The sequence below is a fragment of the Arachis ipaensis genome, chromosome B04 (genome assembly GCF_000816755.2).
Source record: "Arachis ipaensis cultivar K30076 chromosome B04, Araip1.1, whole genome shotgun sequence".
In the NCBI taxonomy this organism is placed as follows: domain Eukaryota; kingdom Viridiplantae; phylum Streptophyta; class Magnoliopsida; order Fabales; family Fabaceae; genus Arachis; species Arachis ipaensis.
In genome coordinates, this window is record NC_029788.2 from 4,224,514 (window position 1) to 4,245,337 (window position 20,824).

Sequence of the window (20,824 nt, forward strand, 5' to 3'; positions counted from 1 at the left end):
ATTTTATTGCTTTCTTTAGGAAAAAGTAGATTTACGACGACTTTCATTTAAACCTGCGCTCAATAAATAATTTTGATTTGCCGATAGTTTGTTAAAAGGTACATTTGGTAAAATTGAAAGGAATTATTAAGAAAAGAAGATGTATGTTAAGTATTAAACTACTTTTTCACCTTAGCGTATGACAACAATAAAGACGTCTCATGATCCACAAATTCAGCTTCTCAGACTCTGATTGGGCCGGATGTCGTGACACTCGGCGATTTAACAGAAGCAGAATATCGTGTACTTGCCAACATAAGTTGTGAACTTCAATGAATATTAAATGTGTTACAATTTTTACGCATCTTTCCTATCCGCCCACCAGTTTTATATTGTGATAATCAAAGTGCGCTCTTCATATTGCTGCTAACCCGATTTTTCATGAACGGACCAAATATTTAGAGGTTGATTGTCACTTGGTTCGACAAAAATTTAGTCTTTATTGTTGTCATGGCTAAGGTGGAAGAGTGGTTTAATATTAAGAATTTTAATTTGTATGTATGAATAAATATTGTTATGGTAGCATATTATTCAAGCAACACCTGCTGCTGCCATGTGCTGTTAAGGCACGTGTGCTCTGTCTTAATCACTCAAGACATAGTAATATTAATCAAATACCTATGTAATTTTTATTCATTTGATAAATTTAAATAAATATTACTACTGATATAACAAATAATACTAGGGAGATGATAATTAAAAATTACTAATTAAATTATTTAACACAATATATGTGCAACATTTTAATTATGGATAGCTAATATAGAATTATAGATGTATAAATAATAGGCTATTCCAGTCTCTATTTGTGAGAGTAATCAATTTGGGTGGGCCAAATAATTATTCGAATTTTATTTGTGCATGTAATAATTTAGGTGAAAATTCAGGTACAGTCAACTTCACGTGAAGTTGATAGTTAAAAGCCGTTAGATAGTTTAACTGATTTGACTAATTTTTCATCTAACGACTTTCAACTATCAACTTCACGTAAAGTCGACTGCACCTGAGTTTCTACCAATAATTTATTGATTGATAATAAATTCTTAAATAAAGTTTAGATTAATCTTTTATCATATTGGATTAAAAAATATTGTGAAAAAAAAAAAAGGATAATGCAAGAGAGATATTCAAATTGAATTCCCTCACAAAAAAAGGATTGAGCGGTTGATGAAAACGCGAATATAGGAGCAGCGAATAACTGCCTCAAATCGAACACCCTCAATTAGAAACTTGCTTCTTATTCCCAAATCGAATCATTCTTCTTTCTCCGTTTTCATTCCACTTTCTTTTCGTCTTTTGATTTCTTCCATTCTCCAAATCAAATCGATTCCACTGCGTTTTCCAAAGCACGCGCACAATTGATTGTTTGGTTAATATACTGAGAGAAGGAACAATCGACCATGGCGGGAGAAGGAGGCGATGTTAGCGTTGCTAACGGCGCTGATGAAACAGCAAACCCGGAATCCGCAGCCTCCTCTCCAAAGAGCAAGGTCAAGTTCATGTGCAGCCATGGTGGCAAGGTTCTTCCCCGTCCCTCCGATGGCCTCCTCAAGTACGTCGGCGGCGAGACTCGCGTCGTTTCTGTCCCTAGGAACGTCACTTTCTACGGTGAGAACACTTGATTCACGAAATCCCAAAATTCCGTGGAATAGGAAAACCTAACATATGTCACGCTTGTTTGTTTCTTTTAGAGTTGATGAAGAAGCTGCATGGAATGATCGAAGGAGGAGAAAGCATGGTGCTAAAGTATCAGCTGGTGCCGGAAGATCTGGACACACTGGTATCGGTGAGGAACGACGAGGATCTAAAGCATATGATTGACGAGCATGACCGTCACGAAGTTGGAGGAGCTCCCATGCTGCGGACATTCATGTGCCCGTTGAAGCCGCTTTTGGTGGTGGACAAAGATAACCAAGGAACATCAGGGACTGAGCCCTACCCCTTGGAGCAGCGCTACATTGATGCCATTAACGGCTTCCAGCGCATAAGCCCAAGGTCAAGGCCTAGTCCAATTAGGGCTGCATTCAACGCCCCCTCTGCCTGTTCATCCCCCAAATCCAACTCCCCAGACGGTCACACTACGGATCTGGTCCACGAATCGCCGCCCTTCCACGGCCACATTCTCGGTCTAGGCCGCCGTAGCACCATGCATAGAGTGCACAGCTCTCCCAGCATTTCTAGCCTAAGCAACCTTCACAGCCTTGCCTTTCAACAGCACGAACACCATAACCATTATCACAATCATTCTCCGAGCCACCAGAGCCCGTGCCAGAGTCAGAACCAGGGCCAGAGCCAGGGTCAGGGCCAGGGCCAGAACCAAGGTCACCATCCTCCTGCTCATCTGCCTGCTTCTTATCAAAGAACCGGGCCACAAGATCAATTAGTTGGGATGGGAAGGCCGCCGCCGCTTTTGGCGCTGAGGAGGTCGGATATGGGTAGCCGGAGTGCAAATAGTAGTAGTAGTACTTTCAACTATTATTATCCGGCTACTAATAATAATAATTGCAGACCCCCAAAAGGGTACGGATACTACGATGAATCTCCAGCATACGGTGGTGGCATGGGTGAAAGAGTTGGTAGTGTGCCTCAGAGTCCTAGAAACTCTATTTGGGAATAACTAAAGCCAAGTCTGTACAGTTTCCTCCCTTGTTCTTGTGTAAAGGCTTTTCATTTCATTTTTCTATTGTTTTATTTATAGGAAGACAACCTAAGCTAGAAGGAATTTTTGCTGGGGAACGTTAATTGTAAATACAGCTTTGTTTTCTGCAGTACAATATTAATTTCATTTGTAAATACATCTAAGCAGTAGTTCACCATATTTTATTCTCTCTAGATTCCCTTCCCTAATCAAACAGGGTCTTTTAACCGTAAAGGGCGCACATACGCTCTGCGGAGGAACAGAGCAAAACACCACCGTGGCACCATCACTCCACTCTCAATTCAAACCCAGCACATGATTACATGAACCATGATAACCTTTAGTTGTGAAGATCGCTGAAAACCAAAACAGGTTTCAACCGTTACACCCAAAACAAAAGCTCGTTTTTACATATACAATTAAACCCGCAAGCTAATCGTGTTACATTACAGCATACTGAATAGACACTATCATTCAACAATACCAAGGAAGGCAACGAAATGAAATAAAAATCTATTATTTATCTAATCTTGAATCAACAAGGAATTTTTACGACATTTTCGGCCTGTAAATACCATAAATTTTTTTGGTGACTGTAAATACCATCCTCGAAACTGTATTTCATAGCCAAAATTTCCAAGAGGTACAACGCGAACTATCAATGAGAACCTATAAAAACCCGTGTCTAACTTTAAATTGAAACAGACACCCACTCTTCCATTGACAAAAATCACTACAAATTCAGCACCAAAAATAAAAAAAAGCTATTGGATAATCCGTCTTACTCCTCACTTAGAGTCTGTAAAATCAGCATCGATCACATCTCCATCTGTTCCCTTGCCCGATGATTCTGTGGGGCCACCAGATTCAGGTGCAGCAGGGCCTGCGCCTGCAGCTCCTGGCTGGTTGTATAGGGACTGGCCAAGTTGCATAACTTCCTGGTTGAGAGCAGCCATGGCATCCTTAATGGCCTGGGTTGAACCACCCGAAATTGCATCTTTAAGCTCTCCCAATTTTGCTTCAACCTTCTCCTTCACGGGGCCAGGAACCTTGTCTCCAAGCTCTTTCAACTGCTTCTCAGTCTGGTACACAACTGAATCCGCCTGGTTCTTGGTGTCAATAGCATCTCTCTTCTCTTTGTCCTCCTTTGCAAATTTCTCCGCTTCCTTTACCATCCTATCTACCTGCATTACATTACATTCAAGCCATGTCATTCAACCTTCTAACTTATAATTAATGTTATCTTAATATTGGAAAGTTTTTCATTTTTTAAAAAGATTAAAAAAAAACCCAAAAAGAGGAGGTTGGCAAATGGCAACAATACCAAAAGGATAAATTCAGTTCCATTTGTAGTTCAAATATGTAATTAATTTACCTCGTCATTAGGCAAGGTGCTAGCACCAGTAATTGTAATATCTTGTTTCTTGCCTGTGCCCTTGTCTATCGCAGTAACTGAGAGAATACCATTGGCATCAATGTCGAATTTGACTTCAATCTGAGGAACCCCACGAGGTGCAGGAGGGATACCATCCAAACGGAAGCTACCAAGAGATTTATTGTCCCTGACAAATTCTCTCTCGCCCTGAAGCACATTGATCTCCACACTGGTCTGTCCATCAGCAGCTGTTGAGAAGACCTCTGATTTCGAGGTGGGAAGAGTAGTGTTTCTTGGGATAATCTTTGTCATTACACCACCAAGAGTTTCTAGACCCAAAGACAATGGTGTAACATCCAACAAAACAATGTCACTGACATCACCAGCCAAGACACCAGCCTAACATAAATTGAAAAATTCAGAAGACATCAGTCAGAATCTAGCCAACATGGTACCCAGAAAACAATTATCATGCATAACACATAATTCTTGCACCAAACCCACCCCGAAAACTAAAAATAAAAAGAATCAACCTCCCAACCAAAAATAATCAAGTTGAAAATTTTCTCAAGAAAACAGCAAGATCCAACCTGAACTGCAGCACCAAGGGCAACCACTTCATCTGGATTGACAGTGACATTTGGGTCCTTCCCAGTCATCTTCTTTACAAGCTCCTGGACAGCAGGGATACGTGTTGATCCACCCACAAGAATCACCTCATCAATATCCTTAATATTGAGCTTTGCATCTCTCAATGAATTTTCAACTGGGGTCTTTAGCCTGTCACAGAATTCATGCAAGTATCATCATTATACAAGATTATACATCATTATACATGATACATGAGTATTTTTGCTGCATTTTAGATATGGAGCATCAAGAAGGTTTGTCATTTTGGGGGGAAAAAAGGATTTAGCTATCATTACCTATCAAGAAGATCTGAACATAATTCTTCAAATTTAGCCCTTGTAAGGGTGGTCTCAATATGCTTGGGGCCATCTGCTGTAGCGGTTATGAACGGCAAACTGAAAACATACGAATCAATATCTCAGTTTTAACAAAGCAAGGAAAGCACATTCAAAAAACTATTAGCTTGGCTGGAGACTGCTCCGAGAAGAAGTAAAATACCTGATGTTTGTTTGGGTCAATGACGAGAGCTCCATTTTTGCTTTTTCAGCTGTCTCAGTAAGGCGCTGAAGAGCTTGTTTATCTTTCAAAAGATCAATACCTTCATCCCTCTTGAAGTTTCCAGCCAACCAATCGACAATTCTCTGCAGCCACACGATAATAACATGAAACATTTAGATATAATACATTATACAGAACAAAAAAACAATAACTTATCATGCTAAAATAGAATGGAAGAATTCCAACCTTATCAAAGTCATCACCACCCAAGTGTGTATCTCCAGAAGTAGACAACACTTCAAACACTCCATCACCAACCTCAAGCACTGAACCAGAGTAAAAAACAAATGAATACAGGTATCAACACAACTATTTTAACAAACAAGGGACACCAGAATTGTGTTGTTTTCCATACCCGAGACATCAAAAGTACCACCGCCAAGGTCAAACACAAGGATTGTTTCATTATTCTTCTTTTCAAATCCATAGGCAAGGGAGGCAGCAGTTGGTTCATTTATGATACGAAGAACTTCCAAACCAGCAATCCGACCAGCATCCTTTGTAGCAGTCCTTTGAGAATCGTTGAAGTAAGCAGGCACAGTGACCACGGCCTTTGTTACTTTGTCATTCAAAAACTTTGAAGCATCATCCACAAGCTTCCTCAAAACCTAACACCCAAAAAATGCCCCAAAATCACTCACGGAACATGAACCCTATTCTATGGCATGCAACACTATCAGCACAAATTGAAGAAAATAGACAAAAAAAAAAAAAGAACCGAAAATAATGAAAACCTGAGCGGAAATCTCTTCGGCGGCGAACTGCTTGCGGATGACGGGACATTCGAGTTTGACATTGCCGTTCTCATCCCTAATGATGAAAAAAAAAAAAAAAAAAAAAAAAAAAGAATCGAAGAGGAATAATGAAAACCTGAGCGGAAATCTCTTCGGCGGCGAACTGCTTGCCGATGGCGGGGCAGTCGAGTTTGACATTGCCGTTCTCATCCCTAATGACTTTGTAGGAGACCTGCTTGGACTCCTCGTCCACCTCCGACATCTTCCTTCCGATAAACCTCTTAACGGAGAAGAAGGTGTTCTCCGGGTTCACCACCGCCTGCCGCTTCGCAATCTGGCCAACCAGCCTGTCGCCGGTCTTGGTGTAGGCAACGACGGAAGGGGTAGTCCTCTGACCCTCGGCGTTAGTGATGATGGTGGGCTTGCCTCCTTCCATGGCAGCCACGGCGGAGTTGGTGGTTCCCAAATCGATGCCGACGACCTTCTCATTGACGACTCTGAGAGGACCAACGTTGTAACCTCTGCGAGCGGCGGTGCTCCTGAGCTTGAGGAACGCGGAGCGCGGGAACGATGAGGAGCTGAGCCTCTGGCCGAGGAACACCGTCCGGTGACTATTTTGCTTCTTGAGGGAGGCACTGCCGGCGAAGGATGGAGTTCCGAGACCGTGTATCTGGGCGCTTGAAGAAGCCATTTCTATGGGAAATCCCTAACCCGAACCCTAATCTAATTCTTCGAAGAGAAAGAGACACACAGGATTTGGTGGAAGAGAAATGGATAGAAGATAGAGCAGCAACAAGCAGCAACCTGGAATGAGGAAGGGTTTGGGTTTTTGACGAGAGGATGAGGGTTATGCGTGCTGCCACGTGTACCTATTCTAGAATCATCCTATGCTTGCCCGTTGGATTTTCGGGGCTCCATTTTCCCTATGTTTTGACCCGGCGAGGCTGGTGGGTAGGTTAGGTTCTTCATCCATGATCCATTCATACTTCGTTAATTGAACTGACTTTTAGCATAGTCATTTTGACTTTCTAAAGTATTTAGATTTTTATAAAATTATAAAATGATTTAAAAAAACATACTATTTAACAAAATAATCTAAATATTCAATCAACACTGGGTTATACAGTTTAGTACAATCAGATGACCATATAAAAAGATCTTTTATAGCAAAAAAAAAAATAAAAACCTTATTTATATACTATTTCAATTTTCGGACTTCCTAGAACGGGATCTGTCTAAAGAAATAGGATGATTCTAGTAGCTTATATTCATCACGCACACCTTAGTAGTAGAATTCTCGGGAAGCCACATGAACGATGTGGTGAGGTGAACAAATTGACAGGCAGATTGCCAGGCCTTGGCAATTGGCATAAGTCCTTATCATTGTTGTAATGTAGTGAAATACCCTTCTCTTTTTCTCTTTGATAAACTTTGTATTTGCATCTTAGTATATATTAAGGCTTATAAAATTCTATTCGAATATAGACGAGGATGTCTTGTTTGGCGAGGCTAACAAGTTGTGTAGCGTGCGCTCTCTTTACTGCACAAATTGTTCTCTAACTTCAACTTACGTAATGATGCATACACCTACATTTCTTTCTGACCTTGTTAGTAAATTAAATTTCCATTTCCTAAAATAATTGACCTACTACCATATGCTAATTTTTAGCTGAACATAAGAAGGGAGAGACTTGTTATGCAAAATTAAAAGCTGCATAATTAACCAATTGACCTTGAATTTGAGCAAGCTAGTGACCAACTCCTTTTGTGAATGAATGATGAAAAAAGGGGTCTCCAACAGGCAACAGCAACAACGTACGTGCCTCTTGGCGATCACTTCTTTCTTTTTGAAGTTTCGGTCCCTTCCTTACTGGTTTATCAACTTAGTTTTCAGCCCTTACATTGTATTATTAAGTTGTAACCGCCTCGGATCGGATAGATTATTTACTTCCGTAAGTATTATTATAAAGCAAAGCAAAACGGAATTAATGGAACCATGATCATGCCCTCTCTTAACCTTCCATTGTGAAGGCAACATACTAGCACCACTTAAAATAGCCATTTCAATAATACAATGGACATGTATTTGAAAATGCTGAAAATTTTAGTTTTAATATTTTTTATTTGTAAAATTGTTTTCTAAAGTAATTAATTTGTTTGAATACAAAAGTAATTTTCAAANNGGGGGGGGGGGAGATTCTCAAACACAAGCCTGCATGTTTAAATGTTAGTCTATAGTTTATAGCACCAAAAGCGAATTCCGAAACACTATGCAAACCCATAAAATAAATTAAGAAAGAAAAACTAAAATAAAAACATAAAAAAATCATAAGCAGCTAATGACTCGCCATTCATACAAAATTATATAAAGACCATCATTTTATATGCATACCATCATGCTTCATCCTGTGCCAGGCACCAAACAGGGCCTAAAATAGTCGGAGCACCTGTATTGTATTGAGATTTTTATACGCAAAACATTCTCTAAAGCAAGAAGAGAAAAGAACCCTCCTCCGACAAGAAATTTAAAACGTTCAACTTTATATATGATATATTATATTATCATATAATAATATAAGGGTAATCCTAGGAATTTTCTGTGGCATTAATCTTTGTTTTTTCTCAGATGCACCCGATAATTTACAGCCTGCTAGAGTGCTAGTACTGGGGAGAAAAAAGGAAAAATAACTTGCTAGTTGTGCAATGCCATGAACAAGTTCTGCTTACGAGCATGCTCTGGAATAAGCCGACTGATGACGTCAGGTGGTATCCCTGAAAGTTCTGCAAGGATCAATACGAAGTCAGTAAGGTCGGGGCCATGCAACACAAACAAAATTTGAAAGAATCCCCCATGAGAGGAAAAACAAAAAGGTTTACTATAGAATAATAAAACAAAAAATCTTTACTTGTACCATAAACAATTCCTCAATGATCCAACCCCGATTTTTTATTCCTCAATAGATTACTATGATCACATTGATGTTGAGTTATCGTTTAGAATTTCAAAACTAGATTGTGTTGATCGATATTGTAGGTACCTTAACTTACCCTGAGGCTTAAAATTAAACAGAGGTGGAAGTGGGCGACCATTAGGAAGCCGGGTGTTAGGGTCCCTCAACTCATCGAAGAAGGGATGAATGCAAGCTTCCAACTGCAGTGCCATAATATGGACCAAATAATTCAATTGAAGACGAAAATAGAAAACAAGAACAAGAAATGGAGAGTCCAAACTTACAGCAGTGCATCGCAGATTGGGAGAGTACTGAAAAAATCTACAGACAAGGTCTACTGCTTCTGGGGGTAAACGTTTTTGAAAGACCTGTAAATTATGATATCATTAGTTCATTACTAAATACTCCATGCAAATAAGATTCCTTTTAACTACTGTAAGTTTTACCAATACTCTTGCATATGCTCAAATTGAATAGCTACACACCAAACCACATTACAGCTCTAAGAATATAGATATAGATTCAACCCTGACATTAATGTATATTCCTTGATCTATGATGTCTGAATATGTCACAACCAACTACAGGAAACCACAATTAAGAAGCATATAACAATTTTTAACATCTAGCACTGTTGTACACTTCAAGCATCTCTGAAAGTGACTAGAGAGCATCAATATAGTCCAAAATTGACCCTAATCTAGTATTATCTCACATGGTCCTTGATATTAATCAAGGCTGATCCAACCGTATCCATATCAGGTCAATAGCCCCGTGCAGCCACATATCAAACTCAGAGAGAAGACAGATCCTAAATTGACAGACAACTCTATCTAGTGCCATAATAACTCAGGACGATAATGATTTTGATCATACTACAACACGTGCAATTAGACTAGAAGATGGTGTACCCATACATGGATCAAATAAAGAATAAGCGGTGAAGATAGCACTGCAAAAATGTAAGGAAAGCAGAGACCAAGTCCTGACCATCAGTACCAAGTCACTACTGGCTTCAAAATATTTTTCTTGTTTCAAAATGTAATAGAGTATAGCTGATTATTCTATTTTATCTTTTGAAAGATTCCCCTAATTAGGGAAGATATCCAGTGAAAAAGCATGCAAATGTTTTCAAAAGAAACATGCCGCCGAAATGTAACTTGGAGGAAGTATCTAGTACAGGTAAATGGTAAACTGTGGCCAAAATCTAGCTAATCCAGGCAAACCATTAGCATTAACATACTGAACCTTGATCCCAAATTACCAAACGCATTCACACTTTTACAGTGTATTAAGAATGAAAGTAAAGCACATAGAGCCTGTACCTTGTGCCATGGATGAGGTTTTATCTGTGGAAACTTAAATTCAGTATAATTTGGGTTCATGCATTTTATCTCCTCCCTTGTTGGAGTTCCCAAAACCTGAAATTAAAAGTAAATAAATAAAATCAGGACTCCTTTCGGGATTAGTGAAAAAGGAATGCTATTTCATTAGAATAATAACAGAACTAGGGAAATCTATTTGTAAAGAAATTGCTGTATCTCACTTGATTGAAGAAAGAGATAATAAACCACACACGAAAAGCATTTATACAAGCAAGACTGGAAATCTTTGCACACAAAAAAAAACCTTAGATTTCCCTTTCCTTGAGCCAGGAAATATAGCAAAATCCATGGAATAAACCCACAACATATATAATTTCTAGCAGAATCAACTGACCTGAACTTTACAAAAATTACAAACAAAATATTTCATAATCACTAAATATTCAAGGATTACAAAATTCTATGACAGACAAATCCAAATTATCCTTACAAAACGCATCGGCAATCCTCACCTTGATGATTTCAACAAGTTGATCGACTCCACTCTCTCCAGGAAACAAAGGCTGCAATATAAGTTGAGCTTCAGGGAAGAAATGCAAAAATGAGGAAAGACCTATTTATTCAAGCATCAAATTACCTGTCCAAGAAGTAATTCAGCCATTACACAACCAGTTGACCATATATCTATTGCGGTTGTATATTCAGTGGCACCAAAGATAAGTTCTGGAGCACGATAGTATCTTGAACAGATGTAAGAAACATTAGGTTCTCCTTTCACCTGATGAATTGAAACATGGAGGAAGCTTGAGTAAAAACGAAAAAACCTCTATCTACAATCAGTGTACTAAGCACAAAATCTTACCAACACTTTAGCACTTCCAAAATCACATAGTTTCAGCTGATGAGTGTGTGGGTTCACCTGACACAAGTAATGTTTATCTGAGTACGACAAATAGTAACTAATGCCATCATAAGTATACCAGACAAAGATCCTACCATCTTTGTGTTAAATTAAGCATAACTTAAATTCACAAGTATTACTAAAAGGCAATGAGGCCTACATGTTCAAGAAACACGACAGTCCACTTAGGATAAAATGAAGTCTGGCATTTTCATATAGAGCAACAGGAAGAAGTATTTGATTATACTAAAACACTCCTAGTTTCCAGCATTGACAAAACTATACATTAAACAATCACCACAAGCTAAAATGAGAAGTTCAAGAGTGCACCCAATGATTAAAGAGAAATACAACTGGAAAGTAGTTTTAAAAGCAAGTCACCTTTAGTTGCTATGCACAGAAATAGACATTTGAGGATATAGGAATAAGTAGGTGTATAAAATTTTCAACAAATATAAGATGAAAATTGATTTAACAAAATAAGTTTTTCTTGATGAAAATCTTATGTTAACTATTTGTTTGTGAACATAAAATGCTAGTTGCAATTCAGAAATATTTCCTTTCAATGTGGATTTATATAGATTTTGAGTGCATTAAAAATTTTTTTACTTCTAAATTAGAATCCAAATAAAAGATTGTAATAAGCCTAAGTTTAGATAACATTAGTTAGTAAATATGTGTGAAATTTTTGGAAGGAGGGGCCAAATTAAGAAAATACAAAAGATGTTGCAGTAATTGCAAAATTAACAAATAATTGCATAAGTTTGGTGGTGGCTACAGCCATCCATAGAATACAAGAGGCTCCACCTCGGAGCAAGCCCATTATGACTTCCAGGTAACAAACAAATCAACTACTCAAAGCAATGTCTTACAAGTAAGTTCTGAGGTTTGATGTCACGGTGACATATACCAATGCAATTATGTATATAAGCAAGGGCCCTGCAAATCTGCAGCCAAAACCGAAGATGGGAAAAATATCAACAGACATTAAAAGAAAAATAACATAATTCTTTAATTTTTCTGTTCCTCTGAAAGACTATCACAAATACAACTTGAAAAATCCATATTATCTAAGAATCTATTAAACTAAAATTCTTCAAATAGATAAATCAAAAAACGAGAAACTCATTATTAAGGGGGAAAAATAGGCAGGAATTAAAAAAAACTAGTTAGTTGAGCTCTTCAAAGGCCAATCACATATTATCATCGAATTATTATTTGTGGTAGTTCAGGGATAGGATCCTCTCTGCCACTTTTATTTGAGTATCTAGCTACCATTTCCAGATACAAAGATAAGCAAACTACTTACCTGATAGGTATAAAGCTTTACATATACTAAAGGCATTCGCTGATTCATTCGGCTATAGTTCCTTGCAATACGATTCACAGTTTCAGGAACATATTCAAGTACAAGATTCAAGTAAACTTCTTCTTTGTCAGTCGTTGAATAGAAACAATGCCTAAGGGCCACAATATTTGGATGGTCCAGCATCTGCATTATCTGTAGTTCTCTATTCTTGTAGCGCTTATCCTGGAGAACCTTCTTGATGGCTACAATCTCTCCGGTTTCTCTACATTTTGCCTGATAAAAGTGTTAATAGAATTCAAAAACTGACAGTATGTCATGTATTAACAGCACAACAATTACAAAAGACATCCAAAGAAAAATGAGTGGTTCTGCCTCACTTGAAAAACAACACCAAAAGAGCCTGTGCCGACAACGTGTTCCGCAATATAGCTAATATTCTGTTAGAGAATGATCAATGACCAGTAACCAAAGGAGAAATTGTTAGTGATAGAATGTTTCTCATTCACATTATCAAGGTTTTTCCAATACCAATTGACCAAGAAATATTTTACCTGCCTAGATTGACCATTTCGGCCACCGATGCTGGTTCTAATCACATGTCCAGTTTCAGCACCCACACCATCAATGATGTCCGGCTCACTATCCTGGAATGCACAAACACAATGGCAACTTACTATGATGGCCACAAAATCAAAAGGCTCCAACATTTCAATTTCAAGTTCAAATTCAAATTCAAATTCAAAAGTCACAAAACAAAAATGAAGATTGCTACTTACTCTGTCTTCTTCATGGTCAGCTTTGTCCCTCAATCTCATCTCAAGCATCTCTCTCCCGAGCCAATCAACTGAACTAGAAGAACCCCTGAAGCCATTAACAGACCTGGAACTGCCAACACCACCATTTCCAAGGCTAGCCGACGCCATGAGTGAGTGCCTTCCTTCCTTCCAAGAGTACCACAAAATGCCACTATTTTCTGCCTTCTAAGTTCTCTTCTCTCTTGTTTCCGAAATCGAAGCACTGTTCACCCGGTAACTGTAACCAAAACCATAACCATAACCGTAACCGTAACAGTAACTGTAAGTGTAACAGCTTCAACGGAAATCATACCAAGTTAACTAGCAGCGACATTGATAATTAGATTTGGTCAGATCTAATCCCTTGAAAGACAAAAACCGGATATAGTAATAAGCAGGGGACAAAAAGGAAAGTAGCAAAAATAGTAGAAAACAACAAAATCGATCAACAATGAAAAGATCCATCAAATCCGAACACAAAAGATAGAAACTAAAGAGAATCGCGCTTGGTTGTGTGAGAGTGAGATTGATTAACCTGAAAGCTTCTGTGACGAGAATCGGAGCAGTGCACTTTCATTTTACTGACGATTCTTCAATTTGTGACTATCAGTTATTCCCTTAACTTCGAACAATGGATCGGGCTTCCGACAAAGTGAAGCGATCGCCGGCTATCGGAAAAAGGAAGAAGAAAATTCCCTCCACTTTCAGCTCCAACTCTCTTCACTTTCTCTCTCTTCTTCTTCTTCTGCGAGAGTTTGGTTCGGTGTGTCGCTGTTTTGTATTTTCCTTTTCTCTCTTATTCTTCGCTCTGCGGATAACAAAATCCAATAAATCATGAGTAATCATGGTCAAATTAATCCTCAATTTTTTTTTAATTTTAATTAAATTAAATTTTTAAAAATTTTAAGTTAATTATGTTATTTTTTCGTTTTTTTTTTACTGTCGAAAATTTGTTTATATAATAACACAACAAGAGATTGCGGGTTTGAGTCTCTTATCTTTTCAAATTTTGCCAATGAGTAATAGCTCAAATGGCATAGTCTCCCCATACTCAATTAACAGGTTGCAGTTTCGAGTCTATACCATTTGAGTTATAACTCATTGGCATAATATTACTTAACATATTACATTAATAAATTTTAATTTTATTAACAAAAGAATAATAAAATGATTAGCGTGATTAATTTAAAATTTTTGAAATATTCAAAAGATGGATTTAATTTTTTAAAAAATGTTCGAAAATCAATTTTAAAAAATAGATAATCTTTTAAAAATGAACCTGACTTTTTTTTCAAAAAAAATATCTCAGAATTATATATAATACAAACGTATACGTATTATAATACAGGCTCATTGTTATATGGTATTCGTAGTTCAAAACAGAAAGTGTGTATAGTCTATACTCTATAGTCTATAGATATGAGCAACAAATAAATAAATCAATAATATGATTGTATATAAAAACTAAAAAGAAATGAAAACAACAGAAAGCGAGTGAGCAATTGGTTGGTGAATTCAATAAAATTATAATTTCATTTAAATTAGATCAAATTTTTTTTTTTTACCAAAGATATGAGACTTGAACCCGCAACCTCTTAATTGAGTATGAGGAGACTATGTCATTTGAATTAGGAGACTCGAACCCGCAACCTCTTAATTGAGTATGGGGAGTCTATGCCATTTTAGCTATTACTCATTTTAAAATTTGGAAAGATCAATTATTTGTAGAACGGTAGCTGAATAAAATAAATTTAATTTTAATACATTATCAATCTATATAAAATAATTTTATGTATGTATTTAATTATATAATTAAATATTAGTAAAAATAATTATTTTTTATTTTGACAATGTGAATGATTATTTATAAAAAAATAAATATATAAAATATTTTAAAGCATTAAAATTAAATGCTAATAAAATTATACAAATATCAAATTTTATTATGTTATAGAATATAAAAAACAATGCGTAAGAATAAGCTGGAAAATAAGTAAATAACCCTAAAAAAATTCCTGAAAATACTGGGCATGAACTTGAAACTAAGATCAAATTGAAGATACTTTTACTTGTCTCTAAGATTTTTAATTTTATCAACTTTGTAGATTCATGATTAACAATAATGGTTTTGACCAAAACTTTTTTCTGTCTTTAAAGGAAGGAAGAACGCAAACTCGATTGTAATAATTTGTGCCTATTGAACTCTAGGGCTTACTTTTTACTTTAAGCCTGCCTAGTTTTTCCATTGCCAGCATGCTTTCATGTGCATAAGATTGAAAAGGCCACTCCATTCCATCATATAGGCGATTTGATGAATTTTTTTATCATTGTTTTTTCTAATTGAATTAGAGTTTAACATTCAAAACAATTTATTAATAATACTACAGAGAGGAAAATTCTATAAAGTATAAATACTATTTAAAAAACAACAAAAAAAACCTGCGAGAATTTAACAATACTTAATTTTAAGGATGACAAACTATCCGAATTTGTCTATATTCATCTGATCTTTATCCATTCATAGAGGAAGAGTAAATTCAACTTTTTATTATCCACAAATAAAAATAGAACAAATTTTATATGAGTTATTATTCGATGAGACAAAATCGAATAGGATAAAAATCCGCTCTTTATCTGCCTCCCCAGTTAGCTCATTAGTTAACATAATTATATTAGTAATAGGTCATCTTCCTCTTTGATGAACTACATTAGCATTTTACATTGAAAAACTAGACTTATGGGATAAATCACAAATGAGCAGTGGTCCAAACATATAAAGGTTGTAATAAGAAAATGAAAATTAAAATTTTTAAAAGAATTTAAATCATTTATTTTTAATTGTTTCAAAATAAAAAAAAAATGAACACTTAAGTAAATTTCAATTTCTTTCATTCCAAACAAACTCATAATAAGCAACCTCTTTTTTTTTTTCCCCAAAGGTATATAATAATAAGCAACCTTACTAACATGGGATTAGTGAAAGTGGCTGAACATCCCAAGTTGAAGCATATACTAAAATAGTACTTGGTGAGTGGGGGAGTTATGTATATTAAACATTTATAGTATTATATTATATATATATTAATATAAAACGAATTTTAAGAAAATGAAGAGGGAGGAGAGGGAAGAATATTCTAGATGCATGTTCGCTCCAATCTACGCATTGCTTGACACGGTATATGTAGGCCATCCTTGCCTCCTTAACCACCACTACTAGCTTTTAAAATGATGTATCCATTAGTCTTGTGGATGAGAACAAGAAAAAAGGTTCTTAATCCAATATCATCAACTAAGGATATATTCATATAAAAATATCACGATAATTAAAAATTGTCAAATATTTTAATATATTTCACTAGATTATTTAATATAATACATATAATCTTAACCAATATTTTTACTTAAAAAATATCTTTATGTAAATAACCACCTACTTAAATACTATACTTGAATACTTGAGGCTATAGATTTTACACACCCCGCACTAAAGTATTGCAATTTCATGAAATGGCAATATATGAGATGAACTTAGCTTTTAGGGAGATTGGAGAAGGAACATTTGTCAAGAGTTCATGCTTACAAACGATGCTGTTAGTATCTCTTATTGTTTGGGAAAGTGTGGGGACATTCATGTGCGCAAATGACCACGAAAAACGGTCCCTCTAGTCTGACTAATTACTACAGTACTTTATACGATGAATTAAAGAAGACAAAGACCACCGTTGTTTCTGCCATAAATTCTTGTATACTGAAACACATTGAGCACAACCACTAGTTTTAATTTATAACATTTAAACGTCATAATAAAAAATAGAAGACAGAACAAATTTTATGCGGTGGAGGGTAGAGTCAGTCCAATCCTCTAGTGTCTAGTCTATCCTTTCCTATTCCATTGCTAAGTTGACGTTTCATGTTAGCACTGCTCGACGAGGGTGCCAAACCAACAAATAGAAGGGAACAAATAATAATAATAATATTAAAAGAGCCAAGAGTTGAGTAACTTATGTGAGACAACATTAGAGAAGCTAAATCAATAATATCAATGTGCCCTTCTTTGTGTGTATTATAAAAGTAAACACTGGCGTGCAATTGGCTCGAATAAAATTGATAGATGAAATTTATTAAATTATTTAACATGTTTAATTAAACTATCTAATAACCTTTAAGTTTTAACTATCATCTTTACATGAACATCTAATAACTTTTAAATTTTAACTATCATCTTTACATGAAAAACATGAAAACTACTACGTGAAGACGACTACATGAATTTCCACAGTAATATATTTAAATCTCGTGCTAAAAATGAAAATTGAAAAACAACATAAGGAAGCCAGAGTAAATTTGGTAAAAAGATGTTATTAAATATAAGGATAAACTTCATATTTCGTCTTAGACATCCTCCCTCCCAAACTTTACAGTTGGAAAACATCCACACACCATGACACCAATGTGATCCTGATGGAATTCTAATACCCAAATAGCATAAAGGACTTTACAGACGGATGACATCCACAATAATCTAAACATGGGTTTATAACTACTACGTTTGGGAAGGATAAGGATGGTAATTCACAAAATTAATTAACTTATAATCACGAACCAGCAGTGTAACAGCCATGTTTTGCTGAGACATGCAAGTATGCAATACCACACTGTACAATAATATTTTAGAGCCAGAACAATATCCACACACTAGTAACTCCCGCAAGACCTTATTTATCCTTAGTAACACACCATCTATGGTATTTCCGTGTCTGTGCCCTGGAGAAAACTCCAAAGTCAACGATAGGATGTAGACATAGCGAGCCTGAAACATAGTCCATTTGAGTGTTCCTTCAATGTAAATGAGCAGAGAGGTAGTCCAAAACTGATCCAGGATCATTTTCGCAAGCTCCTACTTGTATTTGGTGGACAGCTAGCGAGAGATTGTATAATAGGGGCTGCTAAGGACACACAAAATCCTGGATTCATATTTACACCTAAACTATTTAAGATATTGGAATATAAACCCAGACAATGCCCATTACTCAGTCAACTTGCCAGGCTATTCAAATCTATCCACAATTCTTCAAACATCTACAATTTGTAATAGGGAGACCAAGGAATTCTGATGCCAATAATCTCTCTCTCTCTCTCTCTCTGAACGGATCCCATCTTCAATCTATGTCCGAATATTTTAATTGTAAAGAAGAAGAACAAATTCAAGGAGGATAGAGATCTTCCTTACAAGAGACAAAACAAAAGAGCTATCTATAAGGCATAGCTTTCTAATCTCTCTACATGTCTGAGGCAAAGTCCTTTACAAAGATCATGAGCTTTACACCAAATAGATGCCAAATGTACAGTTCTATCTCATAAAACATGCTTTTCAGAAGACCTGTCATTGAAATCATAGTAAACATAATGAAGCATCTACCTTCCAAATGGTCTACTTGTGAGGAAGCAGACAATGATAAAGAATCATCGCCTCCAATGGAACGATTTGTCCATACACCACGATCAGGTCTATCCTTATGCCTAACACGTTTCTCCAGCCTCTCACTTGAATTACGTGAATCATGCATGCCAATCCTATTCTCTGGTGTCCCATTAGAACCCTTTAAAATCAATTGCACATGTACAGGGCGAGGTGGTTGTCTTTCTTTTTGTAGATCAGATGTTGGTATTGTCTGCTCCGATTGAGGCCTGGCTGACTGACTTTGGCGCATTTCCTTGTTTGAGAGTATGCTTCTAATAATCCTTGCACTACCTTCATGCCTCTGATTCTGCTTCAGAGGTGTTGAGCCAACAATTGTTTTGGCTGAAGATGTTACATTATTCTGCTCTATTAAACTATCTAAATCAGACCCCTGCACAATAAGAAACCCATCAAAATATGAAGTGATAGCATGATCATACATGATAAATCCATCAATCACAATAAAAGGAACCAAAGAACAATCCATGCCAGAACTTATAGTGGATTCCTGATTCATCATATTTCATGTCACGAGCAATAAGGCAGCATATTAGAGGAAAATAATCCTCAAAGTCACTTTAGTATGAACCATTATGCCAATAAAATGATAAGCATCATAATATCATCTATAAGTAGTGCTTTCTCTATAGTACATTGACCTTTTTATTATTAACTGACAAGTAATAACTAAGTGCCATCCTTGAATCTTAATAAATTAGTTAATCTCTCTCCTCGTCATTTCATGAGCCACTAAGATTACATTGAAACCAACATTTATCAACAACTCCAATTAGTAAAAGGATGATTTAAGGGTACTATCATCCACGAGAACATTCAAATAGAATGAATCAATCAAATTAATTAAAATTTAGGCGATAATTGCAGAAAACCAGATCAAGATGCATCTGATTGATACAAACTAGACATGACCAGTGGCAACTCATTGACATTGACGTCACAACATAAAGAAGCAGAATTTCAAAGTTGCTTCCCATCAGAGTAAGAACAGTAAATAAAACAACTTTCACTCAATTCAGGTCAGGTTTGTCCACACTGCATTTTCTTCCTTGTGCATCAAAATATGCATTCTAGTCAACACATCCTAAGGGTTCTAGACGAATCCTTTTGCAACATGTGCAAGCATATAAATAAAATGGACTACTCAGATGAAAATAAGAAGCTCACATTAATTATCTCTCTTTCCTTCCCTTTAAGAAGCAGGACCTTCTTCCCGGAACCAGTATTTCCAGCAACTCCTTAAATAAAGGACAAAGTGTTAAGCAAATCCCCATTGAACACAATTAAATTGAAGAAAACAAAGCTAAACTATTAACTCATACAAAAATAGACAGCGACTCCAATAATAATAATAGAATGATGATGATGATGCAGAAACAAGAATGCTAGGAGAGCCAGTTAAGAAACAGGGCACAGGGATTATGCTGATATCACAACTTATATTAGAAGAAAAAATCTCAATGCCCTAAATTCATCAAATAAAACAAATGTATACATTCAAAGAGGTTTTCAAACATGGGCCCCAAGCCGTAAATGAGACGTAAAGGAGAAACAAATAACAACTAAATTCCAAACAAAAATATAAACTTACCATTCTCATCCAGTGTTTGGTTTGCATCTGATGAAGCCACAGTTGAAGTTTTACTTGAATGATGCTGATCACCTTGCCTGGGAACCAAAGTGTAAATTGTTTTGTCTTTTCCAATGGAACCTTTCCCTGTGTCTCTTGCAACATACTGTCCGACGTAGAAGTGAAAATCAGACATTGTTAAGCACAAGTTAGAACCAAGATCATTCTCCATATCTGTGTGTGCAAGCAATTACAACTAGAGAATTATCAAATACTGGCATTGCTTTACGATGAACTAAAAATTTGATTTATAGTAAACTAATATATTAATAACAATTTAAAGTGACCATTTTTTAATCATATCACTCTAAGTTCCATCTGCAATTTTTCCGGAAAATATATTATTGGGGCCATTCCATTCGGTTAAGATTTTGAGAGAACTGTGTTTTTTCTTCCCAAAAGCAGAAACAGGAGCAAACATTGAAAAAAGATACTTCTATATTTTGATGAAATTATAGAAG

The 20,824-nt window shown here is 36.1% G+C and overlaps 4 protein-coding genes across 8 annotated transcripts in view; 1 reads left to right on the plus strand and 3 right to left on the minus strand.

Annotated features, from left to right (window-relative positions):
• Positions 1,115-2,871, plus strand: LOC107638505. 2 transcript variants are annotated; one of them, XM_016341816.2, is made up of 3 exons: positions 1,115-1,374; positions 1,421-1,647; positions 1,731-2,871. In XM_016341816.2, exons 2-3 carry the CDS (start codon positions 1,440-1,442, stop codon positions 2,654-2,656), a joined length of 1,134 nt encoding a protein of 377 aa, XP_016197302.1. In that variant the 5' UTR covers positions 1,115-1,374; positions 1,421-1,439; the 3' UTR covers positions 2,657-2,871. The 2 variants fall into 2 exon arrangements, with proteins under 2 accessions (XP_016197302.1, XP_020976167.1); XM_021120508.1 differs by having other exon boundaries at positions 1,115-1,370; positions 1,417-1,647.
• Positions 3,235-6,795, minus strand: LOC107638502 (stromal 70 kDa heat shock-related protein, chloroplastic). The gene is made up of 8 exons (XM_016341810.2): positions 6,111-6,795; positions 5,596-5,848; positions 5,427-5,506; positions 5,181-5,323; positions 4,979-5,077; positions 4,643-4,832; positions 4,053-4,451; positions 3,235-3,861 (listed from the first exon to the last, which is right to left on the minus strand). The coding sequence occupies exons 1-8, from the start codon at positions 6,663-6,665 to the stop codon at positions 3,466-3,468; spliced, it is 2,115 nt and encodes a 704-aa protein (XP_016197296.1). The 5' UTR covers positions 6,666-6,795; the 3' UTR covers positions 3,235-3,465.
• LOC107638504 (shaggy-related protein kinase kappa) lies at positions 8,308-14,102 on the minus strand. Of its 3 annotated transcripts, XM_021120506.1 has the most exons (14): positions 13,790-14,071; positions 13,568-13,617; positions 13,237-13,492; positions 13,012-13,104; positions 12,838-12,897; positions 12,461-12,733; positions 12,024-12,098; positions 11,113-11,169; positions 10,888-11,028; positions 10,763-10,813; positions 10,251-10,346; positions 9,210-9,293; positions 9,023-9,125; positions 8,329-8,755 (listed from the first exon to the last, which is right to left on the minus strand). In XM_021120506.1, the coding sequence occupies exons 3-14, from the start codon at positions 13,381-13,383 to the stop codon at positions 8,667-8,669; spliced, it is 1,269 nt and encodes a 422-aa protein (XP_020976165.1). In that variant the 5' UTR covers positions 13,384-13,492; positions 13,568-13,617; positions 13,790-14,071; the 3' UTR covers positions 8,329-8,666. The 3 variants fall into 3 exon arrangements, with proteins under 3 accessions (XP_020976166.1, XP_020976165.1, XP_016197300.1); XM_021120507.1 differs by lacking the exon at positions 13,568-13,617 and having other exon boundaries at positions 8,308-8,755; positions 9,013-9,125; positions 13,790-14,102; XM_016341814.2 differs by lacking the exon at positions 13,568-13,617 and having other exon boundaries at positions 13,790-14,102.
• The window catches only part of LOC107638503 (regulator of nonsense transcripts UPF3), a 5,366-nt gene continuing 3,025 nt past the window's right edge, over positions 18,484-20,824 (minus strand). Inside the window, exons 7-9 of one of the 2 annotated variants that reach the window (XM_016341812.2) lie at positions 20,325-20,469; positions 19,901-19,968; positions 18,484-19,106 (exon numbers count right to left, since the gene is read on the minus strand). In XM_016341812.2, coding sequence (XP_016197298.1) covers positions 18,534-19,106; positions 19,901-19,968; positions 20,325-20,469 — 786 coding nt within the window. In that variant the 3' untranslated portion in view covers positions 18,484-18,533. Of the gene's footprint in view, positions 19,107-19,900; positions 19,972-20,324; positions 20,470-20,824 lie in introns of both variants that reach the window. The other variant, XM_016341813.2, reaches the window with a different exon arrangement.

Excerpts from the sequence above, each read along its gene's own strand:
- LOC107638504 (XM_016341814.2), bottom strand. The coding sequence starts at position 13,383 with ATGGCGTCGGCTAGCCTTGGAAATGGTGGTGTTGGCAGTTCCAGGTCT. Across the intron at positions 10,347-10,762 it reads AACTTGTTGAAATCATCAAG|GTTTTGGGAACTCCAACAAG; the intron begins GTGAGGATTGCC and ends TTTTAATTTCAG. Across the intron at positions 8,756-9,022 it reads GTTTAATTTTAAGCCTCAGG|AACTTTCAGGGATACCACCT; the intron begins GTAAGTTAAGGT and ends TGATCCTTGCAG.
- LOC107638502 (XM_016341810.2), bottom strand. The coding sequence starts at position 6,665 with ATGGCTTCTTCAAGCGCCCAGATACACGGTCTCGGAACTCCATCCTTC. Across the intron at positions 5,849-6,110 it reads CCGAAGAGATTTCCGCTCAG|GTTTTGAGGAAGCTTGTGGA; the intron begins GTTTTCATTATT and ends TTTGGGTGTTAG. Across the intron at positions 4,452-4,642 it reads CCCTTGGTGCTGCAGTTCAG|GCTGGTGTCTTGGCTGGTGA; the intron begins GTTGGATCTTGC and ends AATTTATGTTAG.
- LOC107638505 (XM_016341816.2), top strand. The coding sequence starts at position 1,440 with ATGGCGGGAGAAGGAGGCGATGTTAGCGTTGCTAACGGCGCTGATGAA. Across the intron at positions 1,648-1,730 it reads TAGGAACGTCACTTTCTACG|AGTTGATGAAGAAGCTGCAT; the intron begins GTGAGAACACTT and ends TGTTTCTTTTAG.